We start from the raw sequence: 16501 nt of genomic DNA, 5'->3' as shown, positions 1-16501 counted from the left end.
GGCCCGCGCGCCCGGCCCCCGGGGGGAGGAGGGCGCGGCGGGACCGCCCCCTGGACAGATCGCCGCCCGGCCTGCGGTCCTTGGCGTCCAGACTTGCACACCCGCCCCGCGCGCTGGCTGTGTCCGGTCCCGTTTCCAGGCGCCTGGCAGGAGGCCCGAATGACCGCTTGTCGTGGGTTGAATGCCACCGTATTGCCCAAGCCCCGTGCACGCCACGAGCGCACCCGAACTCCCCAACGGAAGCCACGAGAGACGAATCATCACCGGGGTTAGTTTAAATGCTCGTCGGTGGGCTGCGCTCGCCCGTGTATGAACTCACCACAATAACTGAAATAGCACTCGGTTGAGCCAAAGTAAATATCAGAGAAACGGCTCAAGTTGACATTTGGGGACTTTTCAGTGCTTCAAGGAGAAAGATGCACGAATCCCTGCACGATTATACTTCCTTCTGTATCATCTTGAAAACATTGAGACGTATACGGGACTGAAACTAAGAATGATAAATCACCTTTTCTTTTAAAACGATACATCACGAATTGGGCATTTCCAAGTATTTAACACAGTGATTAAAAACCAAGAGTGGCTTCATGAGTGTTGGGTCTGTAATGGCCATGAAGCTTAAATACTCTTTTAAGATCTGTGACCAATTTACTAATAGGAATTGGGAAACAGGACAGAACTCTCAGGAAGACAAAAAGGGAGTTCAATTTTCCCAAGTGATTTGTGAACATTTTTAAAAGATAAGTATAAAGTGATGTTCTAATTTGGCGGCCTCGTGACTGTTTTGTTGCTGCGTTTTTTAGATGAAACTGAAATTTTCACAAGGTCAGAAGCCTGTAAAACTTATTTGTAGCCTGTTTCACATTCTAAAGTAACCTCATAAATTGCATACTAGAAGTTTCATAGCTTGTCTCTTTTGGTAATCACTTTGAATTTTATTTTGAAATGATGTTTCACACCTAGGGGTGTAGTCAGGCAGCAGAGGGTTAAACAGGTCACGTGGCATTGTATCACGTGGCTTTAAGTGTCTCTGACACCATTATATGGAGAAAAAAATTGTTTTTCTCACCAATTTCTTATGTTATAATGAGATAGGATAATCTTTAGAGCTTATGAAGGAATATGGATATTTATATACCAGTATGAAATCCACACATCAATTGAAAATCCTGCCTTGAGCAATTTGGAATAATAGGCCTGGTGTACTCAGGTCCATACATACTTAATTGACTTGATTTTCTTCTTCAGCTGAGCAATGTACTTGGCTTTTGACTGAGATCATTCGAATATAGGTGGAGGGCTAGGACCAACCTTCCTCTTAAAATATTGCCTTTCTGTGGAACCAGGTCTAGATTCATAAAGAACTGAAAAACAGATGCAGTAAAATGAATTCTTATACCCAAATGCCCCAACTTTTCCTAATAAGTTACATTTTCTCCCTACCCTTGCTACTGCAGACTGTCTTTGAAATTGTAAGAATTTTGTTGGTCTTTCAATAACCTTGATAAAGTAATTAGCCAGATAAATGAGACAAACCTCGACAGTTCCTGATTTTGAAGATATGATTTATATAACTCCCAAATGTAGATAAGCAGCTGACTCTATAATAAAATTATCTGAAGAACGAACGAACAGAACTGGCCTCCAGAACACAACTGCATTCATCAAAAAGGAAAATATTTTCCAGGCTGCTATGGAATGAAGCTCCATGCACATCTACATCCTAGAAGGTAGAAAAAGCTTCATTAACACGTGCACTTCTGAAATATTTATTTTCTCTTTAATTGCATGTGAATTAGTTGGGAGACGCTGTAGGGGAAGGCCTCTTACTGACTTAAGCCTTCTCAGCAGTTTGTTAAATTCTAGGCTCCAATCCCTCGAGGCAATAGTGGATTCAAAGCAGCTTTTAATCATACTATAAGGAGGGTGAGGAAGTATGTAAGTAGGTCATAGGGAAAGAACCACGAGTGCATAGGTTACTGCCTTATTTAACAACTACAGTGTGTCCCAGAGTTTTCAAAGCACATTTGCTTTGGCCATGTGAAGTCAGAAGCAAACCCGGGGTCAGATATAAAAGAAGACTGGCTCGTACATGAAATCCAGTGACAACGGGAACGAAGGGAAGCTTTGGATGTAGCTGAGCTGAAATAGTTGGGATGCCAAATACGTAAATAAGAGAGTGACTGCATAGGCTCCTAATGTAGGTGCCAGAGAGAAGCAAAGTCCACACACGTACATACACCCCATAGAGGTGTGTTTCTATGATCACAGCACCTCCACACTAGCCGTTTTCAAAAAATACAAAAATTCAAAAGCTCTTGAGCTTAAAAACAAAACAAAAACATCCAAACAAATACCACTTGATGAAAAGCTTCAATCTATCATTTCTCTGCTTTGGCAGAAGGAAAAAAAAAAAAAACAAAAACCTAACAACTCGACGCCCGCCCCCCGCCCCCCACCCCGCCAGCTCCTTTTAAAATTTTCACTCTGTAACGAGCCATCAGGTATTATGATTTGGTAGTTGGAATTATTTTGCAGAAAGCTCGACTGAGCTGCTGCTAAACACACGGGGTTCAGAGACGCTATTTTATTGCCAAGGTTCTTACCAACAGCAGTGAAAGAGGGTGAGGCCATGGTGAGCCCCCCCTCCTGGACCCAACCTGGTGGCTGACACCTCTGTGTGCTGACCACCCTGGGGACCAGGCAGTGGGGAACCACGCAATTTCCTCACCATTTTTGCTTCACTGTAGAAAAACCTTAAGCTGGTCCCTAAGCCCATCCCCCTACCTTCCCTAATTGTCTATTTTTTTTAATCAACTTGCTATTCATTTCCCAAACAAAAGGCAATTCAAGAATTGGAAGCACTTCAAGGGAAAGTTTCTGAATGACCTCATTTTATACGAGGCCTTCCAAGGCAATCGGGTGCACGGTGCTGTTTCAGCACTGCCCCCCTTCGCTGCCCGCCGCCCCCCACAAGCCTCATCTCAAACTGAGTTTTCTCCCATGGTCATTGTTTGAGCACTGAATTATCACTGATAGTAAAACACACACACACACACAACCTCTCAAAAGAAACACAGTGCTAATAAATGCATTTTTACGTGGAGTATACACTGCTCTGGTGCAAAGTGTTGTATTTCTGTCACCCGCCTTCATCAATGCACCAGGATAGAGTCCCTGACTATAAACATTCCAACATTTTTGCACAAAGTTTATACCGTAACTTAAGAGACCGGGGCCCGATAGTGATACATGCTTATAACCCAACAGCTAATCTTCTTCTCCTGCAGACATCCCTGTGTATTTTACGACAAATTTCCATGTTTTAATTATTCCCACTTATAACATCACGGGTCACAGCCTCTTTAAAGCCGCAGACGGTCGGCCATGCAGCTATAGATGTACGCATCCTATTCCATCTCCTCAAACAGGCACCTTCACGACAGGGTTTTTCTCCCCTCACTTCTGGCTCTTTATTACAAACTAGAATCCAAAACATCTTTCCCCATCACCTTTTCAAAGTCAAATTTTATTAACATAGCTGTTCCAGTTAAAAAAAAGCCCAGTGTGCTGAGAGTCATTTGGAGCAAGAAAGGCCCTAGAAGGGATGTGGGGAATGGGATTCCCATCACTGGGGGTTTTCCAGCCAACAAATGTGAAATCCACATGAATTTTAAGTACCTGGGAAAGTTTCTTCATGGCCATGTGTTTGTTTTTGGCTTACCCCAGTTTCATCAGCAACTTGCAAAAATAAACAACTGTGTCTTTTTCCATGTGCTTAAAAACCCCTAAATAGATCCTTAAGTGATACATTATAAAGGTATATTTTCTTAGCTCCATAATAAAGGTACCTCTTAAATACTTCTATCACCAGTCATAACTTTAAGATGATCTTATCATCCGCTGCCCCTGACCCCCCATTTTGAAAAGTTCTGGAATAGTGACTTTATCACATTCCTAAAAGGACTTCAGTAAAATCACACTACAGTAAGGATGACATCGTGATCAAACTCTTATTTTACATTTTTTTTTTAACGGGAATTTTCAGCCGTTGGAGAGCAGCTGCTACTGGCTTTTTGCAATCTTGTGTTTTTCTGAATCTGTTTTCCACAGAGCCGAAGACATAATGGTGAACTTCCCTCCCATCTGAAGAGACCCTCCAACGGAAGATGGGTTGTTTGTGTACATACCTTCGCACTTGGAAATGAGGTGCCCCTCTAGGGTTTCCAGAAGCTTCCACTCCAAGGGGATGAAATGCTAACACTGTGGACCTGGCAGGCCTCACGCCCAGCCAGCTCATCACTTCCCTCTCGGCCTTACATTTCCCTTTTCCTTTCTTCATTATCCTTGCTGCAGCCTTCTTTCTCTCCCTCCCCCCTCAGCTTTCTCTTTCTCTCTCCCGCTTTCTCTCTCCAACGGAAGCCAGACAATGCCAGACAGCCTTCCTCCACAGCTGCGGCGCTGAGGAGGCAGGTGACCACCAAAATGACCAGTCTTGGGGGCTCATCTGTCGGGGAAGTCAAGTTTGCCTGGACCAAGGCTGCGTTCTCAGCTAGGAACAGCTGTCTCTGGGGTGCCCCTCTCTTCAGACATCATCATGGGGTGGAGGGGGGAGGATGTAAGACCGTGTCCCGCAGAGTGAATAAACAGGATTTGAAAACTGGGGAGGAGAAGACGGGAGAAGGGGTGGGGAGGAGAAGAAGGCTGGCCTGGTGATGTGTGCACGGAGGCACTCAGAAAACACAGCCTCCGAAGGAATGTCCCAGCGGCCTCTCAAAGATGCTGAGATTTGTCAAGACTGTATCGGGTACCTTTATCTGGTGCCAGCCTGGCGGCAGGAACAAAATTTATAGCTATCAGGATGGGGTTTTGAGTTCCCTGGCAATCGGCCCTTGAACCACCCCCTCCCCCAAATGTTTTCCCCAATTGGCCAGAAGTTCTCATTTTACTGTCACGTGCTATAAATTTCAAAAAGAGAAACTACCGTCTGACAAAAGACAACAGCTGAACGGCGACAGCTGGGTGGATATAGCAGTAGGCATAACATTAGGTCCAGAGAGCGAGCGCCAACAGGTGGGGGTGGATAAATGGAGAAAGGAAGTTTTAAGCTTTCCTGGAGGGATTGGGGGAGTAGTCTGAAGCTGATCTTGGCAAGAATCAAAATCTGGAACTGAGAGGGACTCTCCGGAGGTCTGAGAGCCCCACTGGCCTCAGTGTCTCTCCTTTTTCTGAACAAATACATCTTGAAGAAGAGGAAGGATTAAAGAGACCAAATGCTTGGACTGCATGTAAAACAAAGCACATTTACCCACATGATGATGGATTCCCCATCAAAGAGCTTTTCCTTCCAAGGATCAGAAGTCATCTGATACGGTGCATGCAGATTCAACTCTCTAAGACAAAAGCTACTTGCAAGTGGAGTGAAATAGATAAGACTTAAGAACCAAACCTGTTGGATTCTGCATCTGATTCTGTCAGAGCAGACTAACACTGGGAACACGTCACTGAATTTTCTGATCGATCGTCTAGATCTTTGCATGTGCTTGGCCATCTTTTCCTCCTAGGGATGAATGGCTGAAAAAATCAAACTCTACCATGATCCTCAGATGAGAGGTACAATGTGTTAACCTAATTATTACAACAGCAATTACATAACCAATCTATTAAAGTGACATGTAGGTTGAAAATACATTAAGGTTTTGAGCACAGGAAATTTATTTTTTCTCTATAATATAGTTCAAATCTCTAACTATTTTTAGCTTTATGATAGAGGTTTTTGAAAATCCCAAATGACTTTTTCTTTAAATTTGCTTGTGATGCTAATTCCTATGAAGTCCATTAGGGGAAAATAATTCTTTTTTCTTCTTCTTTAAAGAACTACCCAAAACCTTTATGAAAAAGCAGTGTAGTGATCTACCCAAGCTGAGTGGAAATGTGTTATCTTGTCTTATCTCTACGGATGAGTGTAAACCTTTATGTGACCTAATCAGTTAGTCTCTCAACACTCCCTGGTGGAGGCTAACAACTGCATTTGCACCGTATCATAGGAATACGGTGAAGTGAGAGCAGAGGAGCGATGTGAATGACCCTCTGGTCTGAGGAAGAAAGGGGATGAAGTGAAGGAGTTTTGTTTGGCTTTGTTTTAATAACAAAGATGAATCCAAGGTGTTCCAAGGACAACTTCTCCCTCCTGCTCCCTCCTCTGTCCTTCAAGACCCCCTCCCCTGCAATACACACGGCTTGATACCTTTGTGCCCACTGTTCCCGCTCTGTTTCAAGACTGTTGTGAGCTTCCTAACTGCTGAGATTATGTCACACAGGGTATCTGTTGCTTGGTTGGTTCTGGTTACAGTATGACAGATTTTGGTCCCTGATGTAGGTTAAAAGACACATTTTAATTTCATTATGCTTCAGATTGCCCTACTGTTCCTTCCAACATGTGTTCCCATTATACAGATTAAAGCATGAGAAAAGTGAGGCATAGGTGTTTTAATTCAAAGACCTCAAGGGAGTTTTAAGAACTCAGAAGCAAAAATGGCTATGGTTTTCCCTTTCTTACTGTACAGCTTCCCTGCTATGATACTGCTAAGTTGCTTTAGTCATGTCCGACTCTGTGCGACCCCATAGACAGCAGCTCACCAGGCTCCCCCATCCCTGGGATTCTCCAGGCAAGAACACTGGAGTGGGTTACCATCTCCTCCTCCAATGCATGAAAGTGAAAGTGAAGTCGTTCAGTCGTGTCTGACTCTTTGCGACCCCATGGACTGCAGCCTACCAGGCTCCTCTGTCCATGGGATTTTCCAGGCAAGAGTACTGGAGTGGGGTGCCATCGCCTTCTCCAGGTATGGACAAATTGAAGTGCACTGTGAAAATGTGGCACCAGAGGAAAATATGACTTTCAAGTGTCAAATATCCAACAGTTGTACTTTCAAGTTGGCCACGGAGGAGTTTGCCTGAGTCCTTACTTAGAATCCCTTCCACCATGAGTCATGTGTCTAGGGGTATTACTTTCCCCCTTTTAGTGTGAAAAATGTTAGTCACTCAGTTGTGTCTGACTCTTTGCACCCTCATGGACTGCAGCGTGCCAGGCTCCTCTGTCCATGGAATTTTCCAGGCAAGAATACTGAAGTGGGTAGCCAATCCCTTCTCCAGGGGATTTCCAACTCCAGAATCGAATATGGGTCTCTCTCTTGGTCTCAGTTTTTTTGTCTTTGAAATGGGAATAACATAACTACCATTATCTCTTAGATATCTGGGAGGATTAAATTATATAAAATAAAAGAGATCCCCTAGTGTAGCATCAGATACAGAGTCAATCACGTTTGGATTTATTCTTAATTCCAATTACAATACTCCCACCTCCCAATCTTTATTCAAACCTGGAACTGGTAGATGGGTAAGAAAAGAGAACAGCAGTCCTAATCCTTTTGTCCTTGTAGTATTAACGTTTTCACTGATACTTCTAAGGCCAGCAGCCCTAACCCAGGGCAGGAAGAAGGGTACAGTTTATACAGGACGGGCACTGAGCATCTGGCAGCTGGTGACAAGAGCTCCATCCCTTTTGATCAAGTCAGTTTCCAAAGAGAAAGTCAAAATGAACCCTAATTGCCACCACCAGGAGTTCTCACCGTCCATCACCAGCTCAGTGCATTTCCACTCACAGAGATGCTTCCTAAGTCATCTCTGAATGAATGGGAAAGCCATGTCACAGAACCCGAAAGAGCTGAGGTCCCAGACCAAGATATTCAGAAAGCAAGGCGTGACGATGACGACACCTGCAAGCACCTGTATTGCTGAGATGGGCAGTTTTGCAGGAGGGATGACAGGCATCTGATTCTTTCCTGCAGCAGGTACCATGGTGCCCCTTAGCGTCAGTTCACACACCAGCTGGGAGCCAGCAATGCCATCCGTAAGTTTCAACATAGTTTCCACCGATTCAAATCCCTTCTCAGCCAGGGATTTGAAAAGCCACAGCTATCGATAACTTCAAACCTCATGCTCTTCATGTTCATGATAACAAAGTTTGCTGAACTGAATGATTATGGAGGAAAATTGTGGTTTTTGTTGTTCTCCGAGAGCACACTGGCATATCCTGCTTCCTAAACTGCAGTGATTCATCACGACCCTAGGCAGCCAATCATGGGCGGGTCACCATGGAAGGGGGTGAGGGAGCAGCCGAGCTGTCCTGGTAACACATGCCACTCTGGGCTGCTGTCACCCTCCCCCACAGATGCTGTTCCCCATTAGCTATGATGGTCTTGACATACAAGAAAATGTGCTGGGATAAGTTACAGTCAGAAGAAAGCTCTGGATCAGATAAACATACCTGTACAGAACAACCCCTGATGACACTGCATGAAGCAGAAGGCTGCATTTGGGCACAAAGGGTCCCTCATCTGAAATCAGGGTTAACCAGCACATTTCTGAGTGGAGTAGAGGTTCAGACACACACACACACACACACACACACAGTCTCTCCCTCTTACATGTACATCTAGCTTCCATCTCAGCCTGACCTCTGGAGATGAGTACCGTGGGATCAGAAAGGTGTTTCAGCTCCAGGACACTTCATTTCAATTCTTAATGGGCTACAGCCCTGAAACCTCACATACGCGTTCCTTCCTCTGACACCCTCTTCCCCATGTCAGTTAAATGAAATGCCACGGATCTTAATCCCCTCCAAAAACCACTGCCTCATCTTTCCTACAGAATAAAAGTCACTGCGAGTTCAGAAAAATTCCCAAAGCCAATAATAACCAAGAAGGAAGCAATCAATAGTGTGATGAAAGGAGAACCCACCTCCCCACCCTCAACATATCCCCCAGGAATTACCAAAATGCAGAAAGAAATTCAATGAAGGCTAATCAAGATGATCTAAGACGTTACTGCCACAGAGTGAAATATACTTGTTACCGTTGGAAGAAGGGCAGATAAATGCTGTGGGAGCCGCAGGAGATGCTTCTTAACAAACTGCTTTCTGTTAATGACTTTTATAGAAACCTCTACACCAGAAACTGAGTCTGATATTTCTGGTTTTCTCACTGTTGCAATTATACCAAATCGAGGTATGTTTTCTGTGGACAGATTCTGACCCCCTAAACATGGAGAGATCATTCCTGGGTACCATGCTTGCTTTTGGATTTTACCTTCTTTTCATCAACCTAGGTGTTTCCAGGGCTGTGAGCAATGAACTTTCTATCAGCCACATTTTCACTTAATTAACCACCCTGATTACAATAATTAGTATTGATTCACTCTTCCAATGACTTCCTAGGTATTCCAGCACAATCTGCACTTGCTCTAAAGTTCTAGATATGAATATTAATCAAAGGCCTTTGTTTTTCAGCCCCAAAGGGATATTATGCAATTGTATGCACTCATATTTTGAAAAGGAAAAACTGTGAGGTTTCATTTTCACAAATAAAAGAACTCTTTGGATGTTGAGGTTACATATCTCGCAGCCTGTGGTCTGCTGAACACAGCTGCATATTCCCAAGGCTCCTGTGTGCAAGGACTCGGGTGCAACTGTGACTCTATTGAAAGAAGCCGTTTTCCGAGTTTGACTCATCTGTTCTGTTTCTGCAAGTCTGGGCTTAGGATTAAAATTCACTTTGACATTTGTTTAGGTCACCTTGGAAGGGAATCATCCCAACACAGAAGTCGATGGCAGGATACAGATTGCGTATCTTGTTACTGTTGTGGAAATAGATGTAGACAAGTTGGCCAACTTCCGGCCATCTCCCACTCCCCCATCAGGCTAGAGGACAAGATAGCTGTGTGTTGGACGCTGGAATGGGGGCCTCAGAATTCTGGAAGCTGGTAATGATTGGGTCAAAGCACGAATGGGTAGGGGGTTCCCTTGTTCTTGGACCTAGTATGATCATCCAGGGATTAAAGTGAATAGATCACAGATGAATGATTATAATTTAGTCAAAAATTTAACATGGAGATTGCTAAGGTATTTTTTTATTTCAGCTTGCTTCTGACAGGCAGCTGGGAAACACAGGACACTACTTTCTTTCCCCCAAATCACAAAAAAATTGCTTTGTGACCTTTGATTTAGAAAAAAAAAATTTCCCATGAAAGAAGAATCTAGGTGTGCTGGTAACAGTGGGCCAGTTTCAGATAGAAAGCTTCACCAATTACCGTTTATAAGCTCATCCAAAAGCAATTATTGGCATACCCAATGGAATGAGCTGTTCATATCCCTTTGGAAGTAAGAGAACATAATCATAAAATCCACTTTACTTACCATGGATAACTTTAAAAATATAATTATTCTACAGATACGTTATGGGTTCAGCCAGGCTCTGAAAATATTATCAATAGAAAATTTATGTTTGAGAAGGCAATTTATTGAGCTTGCAACATGAATTTTCACAATTTTGTATTAAATATAACATTTCAGCCTAAGTTTGAAAAATTGAATGCATGTCTAAACTCTGAAAAATAGTGAATGTTTCATAGCTGGTTTTATAAGGACTACATCTTGCTCCTTATTTACTGGGTACATCACTAATCTGAACACAATATAATCCAAGAAGAAATATTTGTAATTAAATATATCTACTTTTTTAAATTTGCCCTTTAAAATAATTTCCCTTCTGTTTCTAAGTATTAGGTTCTAAATCTCAATGAATTTATGAGTATTTTTCAATCTACTGCTCTGGCACAAACAGCTAATTAAAGCAAAACATTAAAATGTTAGAAAAGACATATTCTTTATGGAAACAAATGTCAGTGATATGATTTTCATGTATATCAATTACCATTTAATCTTCTAGGATCAGTTCCTTTATATCTAGTTTGAGAATAAAAATGTTTTTAATGTTGGAGAAGTTTGAAACTGATTTTTCTATTTTTTCTTTTTGAAGTCTCACTGTTTTCACCTGAGAAACCATTGCCCATGTTATAAAAGGAAAGATTTTTGAAGATGTGAGACATGTTTGCCCTGCGTAGAAATGCATTTTATAAGCACATAATCATATATCAAAAATCAATATATTCTGTAGAGACCTTTAACTTAACGATTTAACAGGCTGGCTAGTGATAGTTCGTGACCAAAATTAGGAGGGCGAAAGTTCTGACTTCTCCTTGAATTTCTAAACTGTTTATGTACCTGGATGCCAAAAGAGGAAGCAGACATCAGAAATCATAATTTACTTAAACATTAGAAATATTCCTCTTAACTTTGCTTTAGTGCTATGTTCCGTAAGTCCACCAAACAGGCATATTTTAAATCTCCAAGCATTAAATACTGTAGAGGCATGTCTGATAACAAGGTATTTGCTAGAATGATAATGGTGTTACAAGCGTTCTCAATCAATGAGTTTCTTTCTGTAGTTTAACAGAGAGGTAAGTAATAAATCTCTAACTTAATCCAACCAACATAGCTGCAAAATGCAAAAAGCCCTATGAACGGCAGATATTAAATTTTTCAAATGCACAAAACCACAAACAAGCAGTCCTAAAAGCTCTTCAATCTGGATAGTCTATACAAACAAGATTAAAACAGATAAAAAGGGTGTTGAGAAAGAAGAAGAAAAAAAAAAAAACCCAGACATGCATTAAGCTAGTTTGACAGCTCCATTGTTCAACGGGTCCCATTGTCAGACCCATAGATGTATTCAGTGCTACAATGTCTGCTAGCAAATAAACAAAAGACTACATTTTTCAAAGCAGGATGCCAATTCTATCATAATTCTTTCTCTGCTTCCCCAAAGGTGGCTCATTCTTGGTAAGCGGTAGGACCCTTACACAGATGCAGGAAACAAATATTTGCTTTCAATACAGAGGGACCCAGGACGCCATGCATGAATAGAGGTCTTTAAACAGGTACACATTTTGGCAAACAGTATAAAGTGATCCAAACCTGGTAACACAGAAGGACTATTTAGGTAGGCTAAGTCCAGATTAGAGCGGTATCTGGAACGCAAGTCTAATATGGAGTCTCCTTAGCTCCTTTCTCGCTGAGTATTCCATGCAGAGTGCATAATAATGAAAGAGGCTTAGACATTGCAAAGGAAAAGACAAACCCAGAGCCAGATTCGGAGCCTTTAAAATTATCCACTGGCCGCGCACAAATAGCAGCAAGCAAATACATGATATGCTTGCAAAAGGCAACTCCTGCAAATATAACTCGTCCACAGGAGTCCTTCTCCTTTCTCTCGCTTGCTCTCTCTTTCTCCCAATCTCTTGGTCTCGATTTCGTTTCCCTCTTTCCCCTCTCTCTCTCTAGATTCTTTTTTATTTTTTTCTTCTAAGATAAGGAAGCTGCTTGATTCTGACCGTGATGACAGTCTCGGCCAGCTCTGAAAACTAGCAAGGCATACATTAAAACAAAGAACACAGCAACATACCTTAAAAGCAGCTCTTCATTTCTCATAGTAACAGCGGATTTGGGACAGCGCATGCTTTCTGCACAGATACACTGATAGTCTCAACAAAAGCCAGTTCAGAAGTGCGCTCCAACATCAATGCCACAGTAGCTGTTCACTAATGTGCGCTCCCCCCTCTCTCTCTCCCTCTCTCTCTCTCCCTCCCTCCCTCCCTCTCTTTCTCTCTCTCTTTCCTCACTCTCTTCTCTAGTCAAATTCTGAATGGTAGAGCAAAGGGGCTCCTGCAGATCCACTAAGTAGAAATAATCCTCTCTGACAAGTTATGTTGTCTAAGCATATTTTTACATTAATACACTGTGCTGCCTATAGGGGTCTTGCTTGCATTCGCTTGAGCCTGGCTGGTGTGAGTTCTCCTAATTACCATCTTCAGAAATTGGAAAGAAAAATAAGTCACTCATTTACCTCTTTGTCTTATACATTTCACAGCAAAACCAAGTGCATGTTTTCTCTTTGCCATCCACTGTCAGCAAGCCTCGCAGATGACTCACACAAGATGTGGGTGGGTCAGGGTGCTAAAAAGGAATTTCTGCTTCTCTTTTTTGGGACGCTGAATTCACAGCTGGATTCATCTCTTCCTCACCCCTTGTCCTCAGAAAGAGTGACAAGGTCAAGACCCTTAGCCCCACTCTGGATTGAGGATGGGGAGGACGGAGGTTGCAGAAACTTGGAAAGGTTTTAACTCTGTGAGCACCAGAGTTTTGGAGATCAGGGCATAACCCACCTGCAGCAGGACTTCTAAAAGAGGCAGGCAATGCAAAGATTGTTTGGTCATACTGAAATCCTAATAGACAGTGGAGCATATGCCTCAAAAGACCAATTAGAATGCTCTTTTCCAAAATAAGAAAAAACTCCTGCTTCTGTATTTCATTATCCTCACTGGGCTTAGCATATACAGTTAGCCAAGGAAATACACACTGTACTTGTGTTTATTGGAATTATAAGAATTCCAGGCATATTAACCAAGTAAAACAGTAAGTTAAACACACACAGGAAAGACAAGATGCTATGGATGGAATAGTCAGTTGTCCAAAACTGCAAATGAAGGCTTTGCTCCAGGAGGTGTGTGCTGATTGGAAGCCAAGAATGCGCTCAGCTTGGATGGAGCGACACAGAACACAGCCTGAAACAGAGCTGGCTCACAGAACACTGGTTTCCCCACTCCCGGGATCCAACACGTCACCTGTTCTCATCAGCACAATCGTGCACCTCAGTAATAATCTGGACTCAAAATATTTGTGGGAACAATAGTGGGGTGGGGAAAATCATGGTGCGCCCCATTATCCTCTCTTTTGGAGATCTGGAATGCACCCCAGTATCTTTTTTAAAAGATTTTGTAAAATGTGGACCATTTTTTTAAGTCTTTACTGAACCTGTTATAATAATGGTTCTATTTTTATGTGTTTTGTTTTACTGGGGGGACAGGGAGCATGTGGGATCTTAGTTCCCCCACTAGCGACTGAGCCTGGACCCCTGCACTGGAAGGTGACGTCTTAACCACTAGACCACCAGGTAAGTACCACACCCCCAACATCTTCCTAGATCTCTGACCTCTGAACTTAGTCTTGGCCCACAGATAAGGAGATGAAGATGTTCTAGAGGGTGAAGATGATGCTCTCAGGGTTACTGCCCGGTAATCACGCTTAGTTTGTCAACAGGGCTGATAATAACAAGCAGCAGTGACTGAAAGCAGTCCCCATTCCCATTTCTAGATGGCAAGAAGATCCCATGATGAAGCACTGGACTGCGATCAGAGAATGAAGCCACAGCTCTGCCCTTAAAACAAGCAGATTTTCACATTGCCTTCCTTCATCATCATGTCTGAGAGTTAGAGAGTGAATATATAAAAATGAAGGACCTTGCCAGGGGAGACGTACTATGTACAACCTAAGGTACTCTTTTGGAGCAAGATCAACATCATGTAAATGATTTGGAACCAGAGACCCTGCAGAGAGAGGGTTTTGAGCTATCTCCCTAGTCACCTGTGTTGAGAGCTGAGGCAGGGCTCACCTCCCGTCTCTAGAGCTCTCTTTGCCCTGTAGATAAACAGGGGCAACAAATGCTCATTTTATATTTTTAATTAATTTATTTTAATTGATTGCTAAATTTATACTTTATTATTAATACATATTTAGTATTTATTACATATATCACTAATATCACCTAGCTGTGCTGGGTCTTTGTTGCTGCATGTAGGTTTTTTCTAGTTTCCGCGAGTGGAAGCTACTCCTTGTTGCAGTAAACGGGCTTCTCATTGTGGTGGCTTCTCCTGTTGAGGAGCACAGGCTCTGAGCCGGCGGGCTTCCGTAGTTGTGGTACATGGGCTCAGTTGCCCTGCAGCATCTTCCTTGACCAGGGACCGAACCCATTTCCGCTGCATTGGCAGGCAGATTCTTAACCCTTGGACTGCCAGGAAGTCCTGCTCAGTTATTTTAAAGCCCTGGAGGTGTGTATAATGAAACGATGTATTCTGTTAGTGCAAATATTAACAAAGAGTGGAATGAGTGGCCTGACACAGGCCATGGTTTTGTGCATCAGAGCAAAGTAAAAATACACTGTTCTGACACAAAACCCTATTTTAATACTTCCATCCAGTTTCTGACAGGGCTAAACTCCGAGGCAAGTACTAACATGTAGCACTAATGCATTTGCTAATCCATAAATAGATTCTTAGCACTGGAAGCCAGGGCTGCTGTGCATGGGGCTATTCCTCTAGTGAAATGAATTATGGATCTGGAGTAGCAAGGACTGGGATGGAATCAAACCATTAAATATTTTATATTCCCTCCACTTCCATTTGAGTCTAGGCACCTAAATAATGAGAAAGCTATTGAGGTAAGAGTTTAGTGCTTATCCAAACACCAGTAAGGTGACACATTGGGGGTCTTACACTCTCCAGTTGCCTGTGCTGAACTTGGGGATAGAAATATGAGTGAATATAAGGCAGGTGTGTCATACTGCATAGGAATCCTCTGACTCCAGATCCACACTGGATCAATCTTTGTATTCTTAATCCACCCAATAGAATAAACTACATCTAGCTGATTCTTAATAAGAGTTTGTGAAATAAAGGAATGAATTTGTTTTTAACACTTGAGAAGACTTTTATTTTCCATATGCCTTTATGTGCTCGCATGCTCAGTCTCTTAGTCATGTCTGACTCTTTGCAACCCCATGGACCGTAGCCCACTAGGCTCCTCCTTCCATGGAATTTTCCAGGCAAGAATACTGGAGTGGTAGCCATTTCATTCTCCAGGGGATCTTCCTGACGCAGTGATGGAACCTGATGAGTCTCCTGCATCTCTTGTACTGGCAGGTGGATTCTTTACCCCTGTGCCACCGGTAGTTGGAGAAGGCAGTGGCACCCCACTGCAGTACTCTTGCCTGGAGAATCCCATGGATGGAGGAGCCTGGTGGGCTGCCGTCCATGGGGTTGCTAAGAGTTGGACATGACTGACAGACTTCCCTTTCACTTTTCACTTTCATGCATTGGAGAAGGAAATGGCAACCCACTCCAGTGTTCTTGCTTGGAGAACCCCAGGGACGGGGGAGCCTGGTGGGCTGCCGTCTATGGGGTCGCGCAGAGTCGGACACAACTGAAGTGACTTGGCAGCAGCAGCAGCGGCACCTGTAGTTGCCGTAACAATCATGGAGTGGGGCACCACTTCTTCCACTAATTCAAGCATTCCACCGGCACAGCTCACAACCCTGAGAAGGCCTTCCCTGACACTTTGCCTATTTCCCTGATGAATCCCTACAACACTGCGGGGTGTGCACAGCTGGTCCTGTTACCTGCTCTGCTGAAAAAGTTCAGGCACAGAAACAATGCCCACAGAAGGTGGATAATGACAGAGCATGGGAGCCCTGTCTGGACACCTGTTCTTTCTGCTGGGTTGCAGTGCGACTCAGCAGCCCCACTGTGCCCAGGGGTGACAGACGCAACTGGGAAGGCAAGCCTTTTGAGTGGTATTGTAATGAAGAGCTTCACACTTTTCTCATGTGACACTAATAACCTTAGAGCAGTAGTCTAACATTCTTGGCGCCAGGGACCAGTTTCATGAAAGACAATTTTTCCATGGACTGGGGGTGGGAGTGGGGTGGGGGAG

At 43.2% G+C, this 16501-nt stretch overlaps 1 protein-coding gene across 14 annotated transcripts in view; it reads right to left on the bottom strand.

Moving 5' to 3' along the window:
* The window catches only part of CELF2 (CUGBP Elav-like family member 2), an 884302-nt gene that overhangs the window by 317634 nt on the left and 550167 nt on the right, over positions 1-16501 (bottom strand). For 2 of the 14 annotated variants that reach the window (XM_027560189.1, XM_027560191.1), the window contains exon 1: positions 12360-12510. The exons of 3 other annotated variants lie outside the window; for them this stretch is intronic. In XM_027560189.1, the coding sequence (XP_027415990.1) occupies positions 12360-12412 (53 nt within the window). In that variant the 5' untranslated portion in view covers positions 12413-12510. Of the gene's footprint in view, positions 1-4190; positions 4491-11872; positions 12120-12359; positions 12511-16501 lie in introns of those variants that run through there. 9 more of the 14 variants (XM_027560183.1, XM_027560182.1, XM_027560178.1 and 6 more) reach the window with 6 other exon arrangements.

The sequence above is a fragment of the Bos indicus x Bos taurus genome, chromosome 13 (assembly GCF_003369695.1).
Source record: "Bos indicus x Bos taurus breed Angus x Brahman F1 hybrid chromosome 13, Bos_hybrid_MaternalHap_v2.0, whole genome shotgun sequence".
In the NCBI taxonomy this organism is placed as follows: domain Eukaryota; kingdom Metazoa; phylum Chordata; class Mammalia; order Artiodactyla; family Bovidae; genus Bos; species Bos indicus x Bos taurus.
This window is presented reverse-complemented; position numbering and strand designations above follow the sequence as displayed.